At 46.1% G+C, this 17,890-nt stretch overlaps 1 protein-coding gene across 1 annotated transcript; it reads left to right on the top strand.

Annotated features, from left to right (window-relative positions):
• Nucleotides 1-1,611: 1,611 nt before the first annotated feature.
• Nucleotides 1,612-3,013, top strand: LOC135566870 (glutathione S-transferase A-like; the record flags this gene model as incomplete). The annotated part of the gene is made up of 3 exons (XM_065014461.1): nt 1,612-1,740; nt 2,424-2,512; nt 2,614-3,013. Coding segments are annotated over 3 exons (351 nt in total), but the record flags the coding sequence as incomplete, so codon positions are not given.
• Between the last annotated feature and the right edge of the window lie 14,877 nt (nt 3,014-17,890).

The following is a 17,890-nucleotide window of genomic DNA, read 5'->3' as shown; positions in this document are numbered from 1 at the left end:
TTCCCAACAGGCCCTGTGTTACTGAGCCATATTCCCAACAGGCCCCGTGTTACTGAGCCATATTCCCAACAGGCCCCGTGTTACTGAGCCATATTCCCAACAGGCCCCGTGTTACTGACTGATGTTGGACTGAGCCATATTCCCAACAGGCCCTGTGTTGCTGAGCCATATTCCCAACAGGCCCTGTGTTGCTGAGCCATATTCCCAACAGGCCCTGTGTTGCTGAGCCATATTCCCAACAGGCCCTGTGTTACTGAGCCATATTCCCAACAGGCCCTATGTTACTGAGCCATATTCCCAACAGGCCCTGTGTTACTGACTGATGTTGGACTGAGCCATATTCCCAACAGGCCCTGTGTTACTGACTGATGTTGGACTGAGCCATATTCCCAACAGGCCCTGTGTTACTGAGCCATATTCCCAACAGGCCCTGTGTTACTGAGCCATATTCCCAACAGGCCCTGTGTTACTGAGCCATATCCCCAACAGGCCCTGTGTTACTGAGCCATATCCCCAACAGGCCCTGTGTTACTGACTGCCCATATCCCCAACAGGCCCTGTGTTACTGAGCCATATCCCCAACAGGCCCTGTGTTACTGAGCCATATCCCCAACAGGCCCTGTGTTACTGAGCCATATCCCCAACAGGCCCTGTGTTACTGAGCCATATCCCCAACAGGCCCTGTGTTACTGAGCCATATCCCCAACAGGCCCTGTGTTACTGAGCCATATTTCCAACAGGCCCTGTGTTACTGAGCCATATTTCCAACAGGCCCTGTGTTACTGAGCCATATTTCCAACAGGCCCTGTGTTACTGAGCCATATTTCCAACAGGCCCTGTGTTACTGAGCCATATTCCCAACAGGCCCTGTGTTACTGACTGATGTTGGACTGGGCCATATTCCCAACAGGCCCTGTGTTACTGAGCCATATTCCCAACAGGCCCTGTGTTACTGAGCCATATTCCCAACAGGCCCTGTGTTACTGACTGATGCCATGGCCTCTGTCTCAAATGGCACCCTATGCACTTATTTTAAAAGAGCCCTGGTCTAAAGTAGTGTACGGAATAGGGGCCCTGGTCTAAAGTAGTGTACTGAATAGGGCCCTGGTCTAAAGTAGTGTACTATACAGGGAATGGGATTCCATTTGGGGACGCAACAATTCTTTAAACATTTCTTAATCAGTCAGCAACAGTTAAAAATAGATAAACCTCCAATGTGTGTTACCACAGAGTCGTCAAACCCAGGTGACATTGTGTGATCTGTCCAATCGCATGCCGTCTGCGTCCCTGTGTAGTGCTTTAGTGTAGACCAGGGTGGCCCAGAGGAAGGGGGATTTACAGGCCTTGATGACCTGCTCAGCGTGGAGGGTAATAGGTGTAATAGGTGGAGGGTTGAACTAGACAACATGTTGAAGGACATGTGAAGTGGACAACGATGTCTTTCATCTGTGATTCACTTATAATATTCTCTCATACAGGCCTCTCACGTCCCACCGTTCAGACATACCCGTTGTTACCATGACAACTAGCGTAGCAGTGTCAACCCCCCTCACGGTTCTTGAAAGTTGAGGGGCCATATGATGATATCTATTATGACTTTGTTTTGACGTTTGTCTCCCAGGTAACGTCATCTACTACAACTACCGTGTCCCCGAGGGAGAGAGACATGACTCCGCTATCAAGAGGAACAAGGAGAACCTGGCCACTGAAATCAAACTGTGGGAGGGATACTTTCAGAAGGTGCGTGCGCACACACACCCTCATCGATTGTTTGTAGACTAAAGCTTTAATGCGAGAATCTTTTAGTTTTCCCCCAAATCCATTCCGAATACTGACTGTCCAAAACCGAAATCTTCACGAGACACAAATCGGATGTGCGTGTTCAGACAATTTAGCTTTTTACACGGCTACGCTAGTTGTCATGGTAACAACGGGTGTGTATGAACGGTGGCGTAGGCTGCTTGTGTTTCCTGTCATTTAGAAGTTATGTAACAAGCTTAAGGTGATGCCTGTCCTGGACGTTTCCCCAGTTTGTTTTGAATGTTCAGAATCATGGCGGGGGTCGGCTGGCTACGGGGGTGTCGGTTGGCTACGGGGGGGTGGGCTGGCTAGCAGTTATTTGTTCGTAAACAATTTAACAAGCTACTTGTTAAACCACATGTTCTTGTCAACCGAGTAGCTAGCTAGCAACAACATCTGCCTAGTAACAGTATTTGTCTCCAAGTGGCTTTGATATTCCGAGTCCCATGGCCGGGAATCAGATTTGTGTTTTGACATATCTGCTTTGATGTGTGTTTTGGCTGTTCAGTTTAAAAGTAAAATAATTTTTAAATATATATATTTTTTAATATGTTAAAATCAGGATTTTGAGTCCCATCGAACTGCCAGTGTGAACGAGGCTTAATAAATGTGCTTGTTTCCAGGTGGAGGTGGGTTCTTACCTGTCAGGAAAAGCCTTCTCATTGGCTGACGTTATTGTCTTCCCTGTGATTGCCTACGCCTTCCGCTTTGGGTAAGTGTTTCACCGTGTGTCAATGGGATGACGGATGGATCAATATGTTCCTGCCACAGGCAAAGCTGGCTGGATGAATGATGTGTTTCCCCCCCCCCCAGGCTGTCTACGGAGCGTTACCCCAAACTGGGAGCGTACTACGACATGGTGAAGGACAGACCCAGTGTTAAAGCTACCTGGCCCCCACACTGGCTGGAAAACCCTCAGGGAGGGGACACTCTCAAGGAGTTCTGAGACTCACAGGAACACACAACACGTTTATCTGAAGGATGATGGGCACTTCCTCCTATATCACTGTTGTAACCGCGGGAAACGCATGCTTTAAATGCGGGTTTCCTCAGATGAGTATTAGTCAAGTAGTTTTCTACCAAGTGAACACAATTTTTATTTTTTTCCTTTCTGGTGTTTTTGTAACATGATTTTTTTTCCATATAATGTCTCTATTTTGTGTACAGAACCACATACCTGGTGTAGAATGAATTAAAATCATACCAAACACTGCTACTGAAATGTTTGTTGTGTGTAGTCAAGGTAAATCAAATGTAGTCTACATGAGTGTACGCATTGAGATGTTGTTCATACGAACAGGGCTTCCATGTCGCTACGGTAACGGATGATAGATGAGCTGTGAGGTCATGGTTGTCGCTAAGGTAACGGCTGACAAGCTGTGAGGTCATGGTTGTCGCTAAGGTAACGGCTGACAAGCTGTGAGGTCATGGTTGTCGCTAGGGTAACGGCTGACAAGCTGTGAGGTCATGGTTGTCGCTAGGGTAACGGCTGACAAGCTGTGAGGTCATGGTTGTCGCTAAGGTAACGGCTGACAAGCTGTGAGGTCATGGTTGTCGCTCATTTCCAATGATCTGAGTGGTAATACTCACTGTATTAATACTCACTGACGCTCGATCTACTCAGGCTTTTAACATTTAATCGTCTTCCTCTATTTTATGGTATGTTCATGTTTTATTTAACCAGGTAGGACTAGTTGAGAACACCTTTATTTAACCAGGTAGGACTAGTTGAGAACACCTTTATTTAACCAGGTAGGACTAGTTGAGAACACCTTTATTTAACCAGGTAGGACTAGTTGAGAACACCTTTATTTAACCAGGTAGGACTAGTTGAGAACACCTTTATTTAACCAGGTAGGACTAGTTGAGAACACCTTTATTTAACCAGGTAGGACTAGTTGAGAACACCTTTATTTAACCAGGTAGGACTAGTTGAGAACACCTTTATTTAACCAGGTAGGACTAGTTGAGAACACCTTTATTTAACCAGGTAGGACTAGCTGAGAACACCTTTATTTAACCAGGTAGGACTAGCTGAGAACACCTTTATTTAACCAGGTAGGACTAGCTGAGAACAAGTTCTCATTTACACCTGGCCAAGATGAAGCAAAGCAGTGACACAAACAACTACAAAGTTACACATGGAGTAAACAAACCTACAGTCAATAACACAATAGAAAAAGTCTATATTTTTTAACTAGGCAAGTCAGTTAAGAACAATCTTATTTTCAATGACTACCTAGGAATAGTGGGTTACCTGCTTTGTTCAGGGGCAGAACAACAGATTTTTACCTTGTCAGCTCGGGGATTCAATCTTGCAACCTTTCAGTTACAAGTCCAATGCTCTAACCACTTGGCTACCTGCTCCCCTGCAAACGAGGTTAGGCAATAAATAGGCCATAGTGGTGAAATAATTACAATTTAGCAATTAAACACGAGTGAAAAACGTGCAAGTAGAGATACTGGGGTGCAAAGGAGTAAAATAAATAACCGCATGGGGATGAGGTAGATTGGCTAGGCTATTTACAGATGGGCTACGTACAGGTGCAGTGACCTGTGAGCTGCTCTGACAGCTGATGCTTAAACTTAAAGGGAGGTATGAGTCTCCAGATAATGAAGGGGATGATGCAATCTTTGTGAGAGGAAAGGAATTTGATTGACTTGTTCTTTAAGGGTTTGTAAGTAAGCATTTCAAGGTAAGGTCTGCACTTGTTGTATTCGGCGCGTGTGACGGTTTTATTTAGGTTTAGCTAAATTGCTAAGTGGTTGGAAAATAACTTGAAAATTAGTTGGAGCAGTTTTCCAATTACCCTACAGGCAATGTTGACTCTGGTATATTGGTCTGTAGAGAGACCTGTTCTACCGGAGTCGGCTAAAGTGGGTCGGCAAATACTAAGTAGGGTCTCTACGAACAAAATGTGTCTAGTTCTGTGTAGTTCCAGCCTGCTGCTGGCTTTACATTCCACTCTATAGTGTCCGATGCACTACACTGTGTATCGTACCAGGTCATTTAAAACTGCTGCTGGATATGTACGACAAAGTCCACCTCGCAGAACTACACATATTTGGAATTTAAACAGCATAAGCTGATGTCTGCTAGCATCGCTTGCTAAACTCCAGTTTTAACAGGGTTTACAGCATAAGCTGATGTCTGCTAGCATCGCTTGCTAAACTCCAGTTTTAACAGGGTTTACAGCATAAGCTGATGTCTGCTAGCATGGCTTGGTAAACTCCAGTTTTAACAGGGTTTATATCAGTGTTTTAAAGCACGCGCAGTCTCTCCAACTCCCTTCAATTGCATCCGGAATAGATACTCCTCTTCTAGATTTCATAGACTACCTCTTTCAGGGTATAGAGTCAATGCAGTATTAGCCTTATTTAGCTAATTAATGATTTATGCATAACAAGCTTCTAACTTATATCCTCTGTCTCTCTGGCCTCTCTCTCCTTAAAACAACACTTCTTTGCTCTTGGGGTCCCATGTGGGAAAAGCTAGAATAGCTTGTTGTAGAAATGTCAAAATGTTAATGGCAATAGACTATTCGAAGAGGAACAATTTTTTAAATTTTTTTGCTGAATGTTGGGTAGTTTGAAAGAAGAGTGAACGCGCTAGGGTGGTAGACTATAGCAGTTATTAATTCAGGCCCATAACCATTCAGATTGGTGTAGACTATAGCAGTTATTAATTCAGGCCCATAACCATTCAGATGGTGGTAGACTATAGCAGTTATTAATTCAGGCCCATAACCATTCAGATGGTGGTAGACTATAGCAGTTATTAATTCAGGCCCATAACCATTCAGATGGTGGTAGACTATAGCAGTTATTAATTCAGACTTATAACCATTCAGACCCATAACCATTCAGATGGTGGTAGACTATAGCAGTTATTAATTCAGACCAATAACCATTCAGATTGGTGTAGACTATAGCAGTTATTAATTCAGACCCATAACCATTCAGATGGTGGTAGGCTATAGCAGTTATTAATTCAGACTTATAACCATTCAGACCCATAACCATTCAGATGGTGGTAGACTATAGCAGTTATTAATTCAGACCAATAACCATTCAGATTGGTGTAGACTATAGCAGTTATTAATTCAGACCCATAACCATTCAGATGGTGGTAGACTATAACAGTTATTAATTCAGACCCATAACCATTCAGATGGTGGTAGACTATAGCAGTTATTAATTCAGACCCATAACCATTCAGATGGTGGTAGACTATAGCAGTTATTAATTCAGACCCGTAACCATTCAGATGGTGGTAGACTATAGCAGGTATTAATTCAGACCCATAACCATTCAGATGGTGGTAGACTATAGCAGTTATTAATTCAGACCCGTAACCATTCAGATGGTGGTAGACTATAGCAGGTATTAATTCAGACCCATAACCATTCAGATGGTGGTAGACTATAGCAGTTATTAATTCAGACCCATAGCCATTCAGATGGTGGTGGACTATAGCAGTTATTAATTCAGACCCATAACCATTCAGATGGTGGTAGACTATAGCAGGTATTAATTCAGACTCATAACCATTCCATCTTTGTGAAGAGAAGTGAAAGCCTTCTGCTTATAATTATAGTCCTAGATTATTCAAGAATGTCATTGGATTGATGAAGAAAAGGACAACGAAACGTATTTCATTTAACTGTTGAAAGCGAGGAAGTAATGAAGCAATAATAGAGACAGAAACAGGTAGGCTAATCACATTAAGGGAAATACTATGAAAGCAATATCTGAGTGAGCCTAATAATTATACAATTAGGCCCTATTATATTTCAAAATTAAAATCAAATCCGCTAGCCTATACTTGTAACTTTGCAGGCAGTATGTGATGCACTAGAATCACATGTTCTCTCAGAGCTTTATCATGGTTTAAACGATGTGTGTAATTCCAGTCCACATGATACAGTATAATGCAATACAGTAATACAGTTCACACTCAAAGAAGATGAGCCTACTGGAGGTAGTTTCATTGATTTAACCAGGAGAGCATATAGCTAGCTACATCTATGGGCTGTTATGTTCTTCTGTGGTGTGTAATGTGCAGTAGACTATATCATAATATACCGTATGTTTTTGATAACGCATGATATCACATGTACTGCATATGTATTGGATAACGGCACAATCATTAAGGCTTGGGCTCATTAAATGTCTTTAATGTAGGGCTCATTAACTGTCTTTAATATAGGGCTAATTCAATGTCTTTAATGTAGGGCTCATTAAATGTCTTTAATGTAGGGCTCATTAAACGTCTTTAATGTAGGGCTCATTAAATGTCTTTAATGTAGGGCTCATTAAACGTCTTTAATGTAGAGCTCATTAAACGTCTTTAATGTAGGGCTCATTAAATGTCTAATGTAGGGCTCAGGAGTTAGAGTCAGAATAGGGGTTAGGGTCAGAATAGAGGTTAGGGTCAGAATAGGGGTTAGAGTCAGAATAGGGGTTCGGTTAAGGTCAGAATAGAGGTTAGGGTCAGAATAGAGGTTAGGGTCAGAATAGGGGTTAGAGTCAGAATAGGGGTTCGGTTAAGGTCAGAATAGAGGTTAGGGTCAGAATAGGGGTTAGAGTCAGAATAGTGGTTAGGGTCAGAATAGTGGTTAGGGTCAGAATAGTGGTTAGGTTAGGGTCATAATAGGGGTTAGGGTCAGAATAGGGGTTAGAGTCAGAATAGGGGTTAGAGTCAGAATAGGGGTTAGGGTCAGAATAGTGGTTAGGGTCAGAATAGGGGTTAGAGTCATAATAGTGGTTAGGGTCAGAATAGGGGTTAGAGTCAGAATAGGGGTTAGGGTCAGAATAGTGGTTAGAGTCAGAATAGTGGTTAGAGTCATAATAGGGGTTAGGGTCAGAATAAGGGTTAGGGTCAGAATAGGGGTTAGAGTCAGAATAGGGGTTAGGGTCAGAATAGTGGTTAGGGTCAGAATAGTGGTTAGGGTCAGAATAGTGGTTAGAGTCATAATAGGGGTTAGGGTCAGAATATGGGTTAGAGTCAGAATAGGGGTTAGAGTCAGAATAGGGGTTAGGGTCAGAATAGTGGTTAGGGTCAGAATAGTGGTTAGGGTCAGAATAGTGGTTAGAGTCATAATAGGGGTTAGGGTCAGAATAGGGGTTAGAGTCAGAATAGGGGTTAGAGTCAGAATAGGGGTTAGAGTCAGAATAGGGGTTAGGGTCAGAATAGTGGTTAGGGTCAGAGTAGTGGTTAGGTTAGGGTCAGAATAGGGGTTAGGGTCAGAATAGTGGTTAGGTTAGGGTCAGAATAGGGGTTAGGGTCAGAATAGTGGTTAGGGTCCGAATAGGGGTTAGGGTCAGAATAGTGGTTAGGTTAGGGTCAGAATAGGGGTTAGGGTCAGAATAGTGGTTAGGGTCAGAATAGTGGTTAGGGTCCGAATAGAGGTTAGGGTCAGAGTAGAGGTTAGTGTCAGAATAGTGGTTAGGGTCAGAATAGGGGTTATGGTCAGAATAGGGGTTATGGTCAGAATAGGAGTTATGGTCAGATTAGGGGTCAGTTCTTCTAAAATAATTTTCATTTGTTTATTTTCATATGAGAGTTTACATGAAAATATCTGACCGTGGTGGCTATAGCATATGTTAAAATCATGCTTGAAAAACAATGGCGTGACCCTTTCATTCTTGACTGCTTGCCCTTTTTTTACCAGAGGTTCAGCAGGACACGACGCCGGCCAACGTTCACGTTGAAATATGCTTTGTAAAACAACCGTTCCCGACTCTATTCAGGGCGCTTCAATCTGTAACGTTTGACAACTTTCTCCTACAGAACGTGGCTCAGATAACTAAACTACATACTTTTTCACCACAAGATGGCGACATTCACTGAAACGTGTTAAAAAAAACTTCACGCATCTCCAATCTGTAGCGACCCGTCATTCAGGGCAGAGCCTGGTTTGAGCCCCATCTGTTTAGCTAAAAACACAAAGTGTTTCCAAACGTTTGACTGGTATATATTTACAGTTCCAGTCAAAGGTTTGGACACAACTACTCATTCCAGGGGTTTTCTATATTTTGACCGTTTTCTACACTGTAGAATAATAGTGACATAAGACATCACGAGTGAAGATTTGTTTAACACTTTATTTATGGTTACTACATGATTCCATATGTGGTATTTGATAGTTTTGACGTCTTCACAATTATTCTACAATGTAGAAAATAGGAAAAATATAGAAAAACCCTGGAATGAGTGGTACTACTACTACAGTACTACTAGTCACTACTACAGTACTACTAGTCACTACTACAGTACTACTACAGTACTACTAGTCACTACTACAGTACTACTAGTCACTACTACAGTACTACTACAGTACTACTAGTCACTACTACAGTACTACTAGTCACTACTACAGTACTACTAGTCACTACTACAGTACTACTAGTCTCAACTACAGTACTACTACAGTACTACTAGTCTCAACTACAGTACTACTACAGTACTACTAGTCACTACTACAGTACTACTACAGTACTACTAGTCACTACTACAGTACTACTAGTCACTACTACAGTACTACTACAGTACTACTAGTCACTACTACAGTACTACTAGTCACTACTACAGTACTACTACAGTACTACTAGTCACTACTACAGTACTACTAGTCACTACTACAGTACTACTAGTCACTACTACAGTACTACTAGTCTCAACTACAGTACTACTACAGTACTACTAGTCTCAACTACAGTACTACTACAGTACTACTAGTCTCAACTACAGTACTACTACAGTACTACTAGTCTCAACTACAGTACTACTACAGTACTACTAGTCACTACCAACGATTTCAAGGCTAAAAGTGGTGAAAGTAAGTGGCAAAAAAATTGCAGTAAAAATAAACGTCATCTACAGGGAAAAAAGTATTTGATCCCCTGCTGATGTAGTATCTGATCCCCTGCTGATTCAGTATCTGATCCCCTGCTGATGTAGTATCTGATCCCCTGCTGATGTAGTATCTGATCCCCTGCTGATTCAGTATCTGATCCCCTGCTGATTCAGTATCTGATCCCCTGCTGATGTAGTATCTGATCCCCTGCTGATTCAGTATCTGATCCCCTGCTGATTCAGTATCTGATCCCCTGCTGATGTAGTATCTGATCCCCTGCTGATTCAGTATCTGATCCCCTGCTGATTCAGTATCTGATCCCCTGCTGATTCAGTATCTGATCCCCTGCTGATGTAGTATCTGATCCCCTGCTGATTTAGTATCTGATCCCCTGCTGACTACGAAATGATCCGTCCACAATCATCTAACGAGGGACTGTGCTCTGCGGTCCGGTGAGGGTCCTGTACCTCTGCTGCTCATTTCACTGCAAAGTTGGCAAATAATATAATAAATATCACATATCTCCCTCTTTCTCCTCCTTCTCCTCCTCCCTATCTCTCTCCCTCCTCCCTCCTCTCTTCTTCCTTCTCCTCCTCCCTATCTCTCTCCCTCCTCTCTCGCTCCTTCTCCTACTTCTCCTCCTCCCTATCTCTCTCCCTCCTCCCTCCTCTCTTCCTCTTTCTCCTCCTTCTCCTCCTCCCTATCTCTCTCCCTCCTCCCTCCTCTCTTCTTCCTTCTCCTCCTCCCTATCTCTCTCCCTCCTCCCTCCTCTCTTCCTCTTTCTCCTCCTTCTCCTCCTCCCTATCTCTCTCCCTCCTCCCTCCTCTCTTCTTCCTTCTCCTCCTCCCTATCTCTCTCCCTCCTCTCTCGCTCCTTCTCCTACTTCTCCTCCTCCCTATCTCTCTCCCTCCTCTCTTCTTCCTTCTCCTACTTCTCCTCCTCCCTATCTCTCTCCCTTCTCTCTTTTCTATTCCTCCTTCTCATCTCTCTCTCCCTCCTCTCTTCTTCCTTCTCCTACTTCTCCCTCTCTCCCTTCTCTCTTTTCTATTCCTCCTTCTCCTCCTCCCTATCTCTCTCTCCCCCTCTCCTCTTCCTTCTCCTACTTCTCCTCCTCCCTATCTCTCTCTCTCCCTTCTCTCTTTTCTATTCCTCCTTCTCCTCCTCCCTATCTCTCTCCCTCTTCTCTTCCTCCTTCTCCTCCTTCTCATCTCTCTCTCCCTCATCTCTTTTCTATTCCTCCTTCTCCTCCTCCCTATCTCTCTCCCTCCTCTCTTCCTCCTTCTCCTCCTTCCTCCCTCCTCCCCTATCTCTCTCCCCTCCTCTCTTCCTCCTTCTCCTCCTTCTCCTCCTCCCTATCTCTCTCTCCCTCCTCTCTTCCTCCTTCTCCTCCTTCTATCTCTCTCCCTCCTCTCTTCCTCCTTCTTCTACTTCTCCTCCTCCCTATCTCTCTCCCTCCTCTCTTCCTCCTTCTCCTCCTTCTCCCTATCTCTCTCTCCCCTCCTCTCTTCCTCCTTCTCCTACTTCTCCTCCTCCCTATCTCTCTCCCTCCTCTCTTCCTCCTTCTCCTACTTCTCCTCCTCCCTATCTCTCTCCTCCTCTCTTCCTCCTTCTCCTCCTTCTCCTCCTCCCTATCTCTCTCTCTCCTCTCTTCCTCCTTCTCCTCCTTCTCCTCCTCCCTATCTCTCTCTCCTCCTCTTTTCTATTCCTCCTTCTCCTCCTCCCTCTCTCTCTCCCTCCTCTCTTCCTCCTCCTTCTCCTCCTTCCTATCTCTCTCCCTCCTCTCTTCCTCCTTCTTCTTCTACTTCTCCTCCTCCCTATCTCTCTCCCTCCTCTCTTCCTCCTTCTCCTACTTCTCCTCCTCCCTATCTCTCTCTCCCTCCTCTCTTCCTCCTTCTCCTCCTTCTCCTCCTCCCTATCTCTCTCCCTCCTCTCTTCCTCCTTCTTCTACTTCTCCTCCTCCCTATCTCTCTCCCTCCTCTCTTCCTCCTTCTCCTACTTCTCCTCCTCCCTATCTCTCTCCCTCCTCTCTTCCTCCTTCTCCTCCTTCTCCTCCTCCCTATCTCTCTCTCCCTCTCCTCTTCCTTCTCCTACTTCTCCTCCTCCCTATCTCTCTCTCTCCCTTCTCTCTTTTCTATTCCTCCTTCTCCTCCTCCCTATCTCTCTCTCCCTCCCCTCTTCCTCCTTCTCCTCCTTCTCATCTCTCTCTCCCTCATCTCTTTTCTATTCCTCCTTCTCCTCCTCCCTATCTCTCTCCCTCCTCTCTTCCTCATTCTCCTCCTTCTCCTCCTCCCTATCTCTCTCCCTCATCTCTTCCTCCTTCTCCTCCTTCTCCTCCTCCCTATTGCTCTCTCCCTCCTCTCTTTTCTATTCCTCCTTCTCCTCCCTATCTCTCTCTCCCCCTCTCCTCTTCCTTCTCCTACTTCTCCTCCTCCCTATCTCTCTCTCCCTCATCTCTTTTCTATTCCTCCTTCTCCTCCTCCCTCTCTCTCTCTCCTCTCTTCCTCCTTCTCCTCCTTCTCCTCCTCCCTATCTCTCTCCCTCCTCTCTTCCTCCTTCTCATACTTCTCCTCCTCCCTATCTCTCCTCCATGGGAAAGCTAGTTAAGTGTGATTGTGGTCAGAAGCTGTGGTAGCAACACTGGCTCCACCACTCTGAGGAATACGCTTTCATGCCATAGTGGATGTTCTGTTTATTTGAGTGTGTGTGTGTGTTTGTTCCACAAGCATTCCTCGGCCGTACCGTCTATCCCACGACTGTCCAGCCTCGCACGAGAGCCACGCCGCCACAGCGGTCGAGCCACAACGCCAGCCCTGAGGACTCAAATTACAAGACACACACGCACATTATCTGGCACGCACGCTCACACAGACACGCACACACACACACACACACACACACACACACACAGAGACACAGACACACACACACACACACACACACACCACAGTCCGTATAGACATTGCATCCTACAGAGGATCAAAGCATTCTCTTAATTAACAGTAAACACGCTCTCTGTTTCTTTCATTCATCCTGTCTTGTTGGTACAGTACAGTCATTATCTAGATCATTATCAGTCATTATCTAGATCATTATCGGTCATTATCTAGATCATTATCGGTCATTATCTAGATCATTATCGGTCATTATCTAGACCGTTATCAGTCATTATCTGGATCATTATCGGTCATTGTCTAGATCATTATCAGTCATTATCTAGATCATTATCGGTCATTATCTAGATCATTATCAGTCATTATCTATGTCCCTTCAGCCGTCAGTCCTCATCTGGTGTTTGGAGACTGACTCATCACCCTCTCATTCCCTCATCCCTCCCTGGCATCAGCCACCCTTTGGTCCCCATCTCTCTGTTATCCCCATCTCTGTTATCCCATCTCTGTTATCCCATCCCTCTGTTATCCCATCTCTCTGTTATCCCATCTCTCTGTTATCCCCATCTCTCTGTTATCCCCATCTCTGTTATCCCATCTCTCTGTTATCCCCATCTCTGTTATCCCATCTCTCTGTTATCCCCATCTCTCTGTTATCCCATCTCTCTGTTATCCCCATCTATGTTATCCCCATCTCTCTGTTATCCCATCTCTCTGTTATCCCATCTCTGTTATCCCATCTCTCTGTTATCCCATCTCTCTGTTATCCCCATCTCTGTTATCCCATCTCTCTGTTATCCCCATCTCTCTGTTATCCCATCTCTCTGTTATCCCATCTCTGTTATCCCCATCTCTGTTATCCCATCTCTCTGTTATCCCCATCTCTGTTATCCCATCTCTCTGTTATCCCCATCTCTCTGTTATCCCATCTCTCTGTTATCCCATCTCTGTTATCCCCATCTCTGTTATCCCATCTCTCTGTTATCCCATCTCTCTGTTATCCCATCTCTCTGTTATCCCCATCTCTCTGTTATCCCCATCTCTCTGTTATCCCCATCTCTCTGTTATCCCCATCTCTCTGTTATCCCATCTCTCTGTTATCCCCATCTCTCTGTTATCCCATCTCTCTGTTATCCCCATCTCTCTGTTATCCCATCTCTCTGTTATCCCATCTCTCTGTTATCCCCATCTCTCTGTTATCCCCATCTCTCTGTTATCCCCATCTCTCTGTTATCCCATCTCTCTGAAAGACAGCACCCTACACAGGGCAGTGTCCCCAATCACTGCCCCAGGGCATATATATATATATGTTGTTTTTTTTAAGACCAGAGGCACTCTGCCTCCTACCATGATATCCTATCATTCATGACTTCTCCAACTTCCGGGTTGGAGCGAGCGGTCGCATCTGCACTCGGTCCGCAGGTAGTATTACATTTCATTACATTTCATTATAGTACAACGGTTTGATTTGTCTAATCTTAGCAATTTCTTCTTAGCTAGCTACACAGCCGTCTTTGTATCATAGATAATTGCGTAATTATCGTATTTCGTCGTCCTAACGCAGTCTACACTGCCCTGCAGCTAGCCAGCTAGCTAACGTCCACCGTTAGCTAGTCCACCGTCTACCGATTAGCAGCACAACTATTACACTCAACTGAACGACTTGATTAGTGTAGTGTTAGCTAGCTACATAGTTGTCTTTGCTGTCTTCGTACCCAAGATAATTGTGTAGTTTAGAGTGTGTAGTTTTATGTCGTCCTTAACATAGGAGACTCTGCTAGCTAGCCAACAGCTAGCCAACAGAACTTCTGCACTCAACAATCCGGTCGCATTTCGCTTCGCTCCACAGGTAGTATCACATTTTTCATTTCATTTCATTACAGTACAACGGCTTGATTTGTTTGATCGTAGCTAGCTACATAGCTAGCTACATAGCCGTCTTTGTATCAAAGATAATTGTGTAGTCTAGAGCGATTTCCTAGGTTAGTTAGCCAGCTATTGTCGTTCTTTTAACGCAACGTAACGTAATCAACACTGCTAGCTAGCCAGCTAGCCCCGAATAGCAGCACAGTAGAAACTATTACACTCAACGGAACGACTTGATTAGTGTAGTGTCAACAACGCAGCCAATGCCAACTAGCCTACTTAGTCAACAACGCAGCCTCTGCCAGCTAGCCTACTTCAGCAGTACTGTATCATTTTAATCATTTTAGTCAATAAGATTCTTGCTACGTAAACGCTCTCTGAACACTCGTGACGTGCAGTCCACTTGTCATTCAATCTCCTTTGCATTAGCGTAGCCTCTTGTGTAGCCTGTCAACTATGTGTCTGTCTATCCCTGTTCTCTCCTCTCTGCACAGACCATACAAACGCTCCCACACCGCGTGGCCGCGGCCACCCTAATCTGGTGGTCCCAGCGCGCACGACCCACGTGGAGTTCAGGTCTCCGGTAGCCTCTGGAACTGCCGATCTGCGGCCAACAAGGCAGAGTTCATCTCCGCCTATGTCTCCCTCCAGTCCCTCGACTTCTTGGCACTGACGAAACATGGATCACCACAGACAACACTGCTACTCCTACTGCTCTCTCTTCGTCTGCCCACGTGTTCTCGCACACCCGAGCTTCTGGTCAGCGGGGTGGTGGCACCGGGATCCTCATCTCTCCCAAGTGGTCATTCTCTCTTTCTCCTTACCCATCTGTCTATCGCCTCCTTTGAATTCCATGCTGTCACAGTTACCAGCCCTTTCAAGCTTAACATCCTTATCATTTATCGCCCTCCAGGTTCCCTCGGAGAGTTCATCAATGAGCTTGATGCCTTGATAAGCTCCTTTCCTGAGGACGGCTCACCTCTCACAGTTCTGGGCGACTTTAACCTCCCCACGCCTACCTTTGACTCATTCCTCTCTGCCTCCTTCTTTCCACTCCTCTCCTCTTTTGACCTCACCCTCTCACCTTCCCCCTACTCACAAGGCAGGAAATACGCTCGACCTCATCTTTACTAGATGCTGTTCTTCCACTAACCTCGTTGCAACTCCCCTCCAAGTCTCCGACCACTACCTTGTATCCTTTTCCCTCTCGCTCTCATCAACACTTCCCACACTGCCCCTACTCGGATGGTATCGCGCCGTCCCAACCTTCGCTCTCTCTCCCCGCCACTCTCTCCTCTTCCATCCTATCATCTCTTCCCTCTGCTCAAACCTTCTCCAACCTATCTCCTGATTCTGCCTCCTCAACCCTCCTCTCCTCCCTTTCTGCATCCTTTGACTCTCTATGTCCCCTATCCTCCAGGCCGGCTCGGTCCTCCCCTCCCCGCTCCGTGGCTCGGCGACTCATTGCGAGCTCACAGAACAGACTCCCGGGCAGCCGAGCGGAAATGGAGAAAACTCGCCTCCCTGCGGACCTGACATCCTTTCACTCCCTCCTCTCTACATTTTCCTCTTCTCTCTCTGCTGCTAAAGCCACTTTCTACCACTCTAAATTCCAAGCATCTGCCTCTAACCCTAGGAAGCTCTTTGCAACCTTCTCCTCCCTCCTGAATCCTCCTCCCCTCCCCCTCCTCCCTCTCTGCAGATGACTTCGTCAACCATTTTGAAAAGAAGGTCGACGACATCCGATCCTCGTTTGCTAAGTCAAACGACACCGCTGGTTCTGCTCACACTGCCCTACCCTGTGCTCTGACCTCTTTCTCCCCTCTCTCTCAGATGAAATCTCGCGTCTTGTGACGGCCGGCCGCCCTACAACCTGCCCGCTTGACCCTATCCCCTCCTCTCTTCTCCAGACCATTTCCGGAGACCTCCTCCTTACCTCACCTCGCTCATCAACTCATCCCTGACCGCTGGCTACGTCCCTTCCGTCTTCAAGAGGCGAGAGTTGCACCTTCTGAAAAAACCTACACTCGATCCCTCCGATGTCAACAACTACAGACCAGTATCCCTTCTTTCTTTTCTCTCCAAAACTCTTGAACGTGCCGTCCTTGGCCAGCTCTCCCGCTATCTCTCTCAGAATGACCTTCTTGATCCAAATCAGTCAGGTTTCAAGACTAGTCATTCAACTGAGACTGCTCTTCTCTGTATCACGGAGGCGCTCCGCACTGCTAAAGCTAACTCTCTCTCCTCTGCTCTCATCCTTCTAGACCTATCGGCTGCCTTCGATACTGTGAACCATCAGATCCTCCTCTCCACCCTCTCCGAGTTGGGCATCTCCGGCGCGACCACGGCAGGATTGCGTCCTGCCTGACAGGTCGCTCCTACCAGGTGGCGTGGCGAGAATCCGTCTCCACACCACGTGCTCTCACCACTGGTGTCCCCCAGGGCTCTGTTCTAGGCCCTCTCCTATTCTCGCTATACACCAAGTCACTTGGCTCTGTCATAACCTCACATGGTCATTAATCTTCTCCTTTCCCCCTTCTGATGACCAGGTGGCGAATCGCATCTCTGCATGTCTGGCAGACATATCCGTGTGGATGACGGATCACCACCTCAAGCTGAACCTCGGCAAGACGGACTGCTCTTCCTCCCCGGAGGACTGCCCGTTCCATGATCTCGCCATCACGGTTGACAACTCCATTGTGTCCTCCTCCCAGGCGCTAAGAGACATGGCGTGATCCTGGACAACACCCTGTCGTTCTCAACTAACATCAAGGCGGTGGCCCGTTCCTGTGGGTTCATGCTCTACAACATCCGCAGAGTGCGACCCTGCCTCACACAGGAAGCGGGCGCAGGTCTAATCCAGGCACTTGTCATCTCCGTCTGGATTACTGCAGCTCGCTGTTGGCTGGGCTCCCTGCCTGTGCCATTAAGCCCCTACAACTCATCCAGGACGCCGCAGCCCGTCTGGTGTTCAACCTTCCCAAGTTCTCTCCACGTCACACCCCTCCTCCGCTCCCTCCACTGGCTTCCAGTTGAAGCTCGCATCCGCTACAAGACCATGGTGCTTGCCTACGGAGCTGTGAGGGGGAGCGGCACCTCAGTACCTCAGGCTCTGATCAGGCCCTACACCCAAACAAGGGCACTGCGTTCATCCACCTCTGGCCTGCTCGCCTCCCTACCACTGAGGAAGTACAGTTCCCGCTCAGCCCAGTCAAAACTGTTCGCTGCTCTGGCCCCCAATGGTGGAACAAACTCCCTCACGGCCAGGACAGCGGAGTCAATCACCACCTTCCGGAGACACCTGAAACCCCACCTCTTTAAGGAATACCTAGGATAGGATAAGTAATCCCTCTCACCCCCTCCCCCTGAAAAGATTTAGATGCACTACTGTTCCACTGGAGGTCATAAGGTGAATGCACCAATTTGTAAGTCGCTCTGGATAAGAGCGTCTGCTAAATGACTTAAATGTAAATGTAA

The sequence above is a fragment of the Oncorhynchus nerka genome, unplaced genomic scaffold (genome assembly GCF_034236695.1).
Source record: "Oncorhynchus nerka isolate Pitt River unplaced genomic scaffold, Oner_Uvic_2.0 unplaced_scaffold_3063, whole genome shotgun sequence".
Classification (NCBI taxonomy): Eukaryota; Metazoa; Chordata; class Actinopteri; order Salmoniformes; family Salmonidae; genus Oncorhynchus; species Oncorhynchus nerka.
This window is presented reverse-complemented; position numbering and strand designations above follow the sequence as displayed.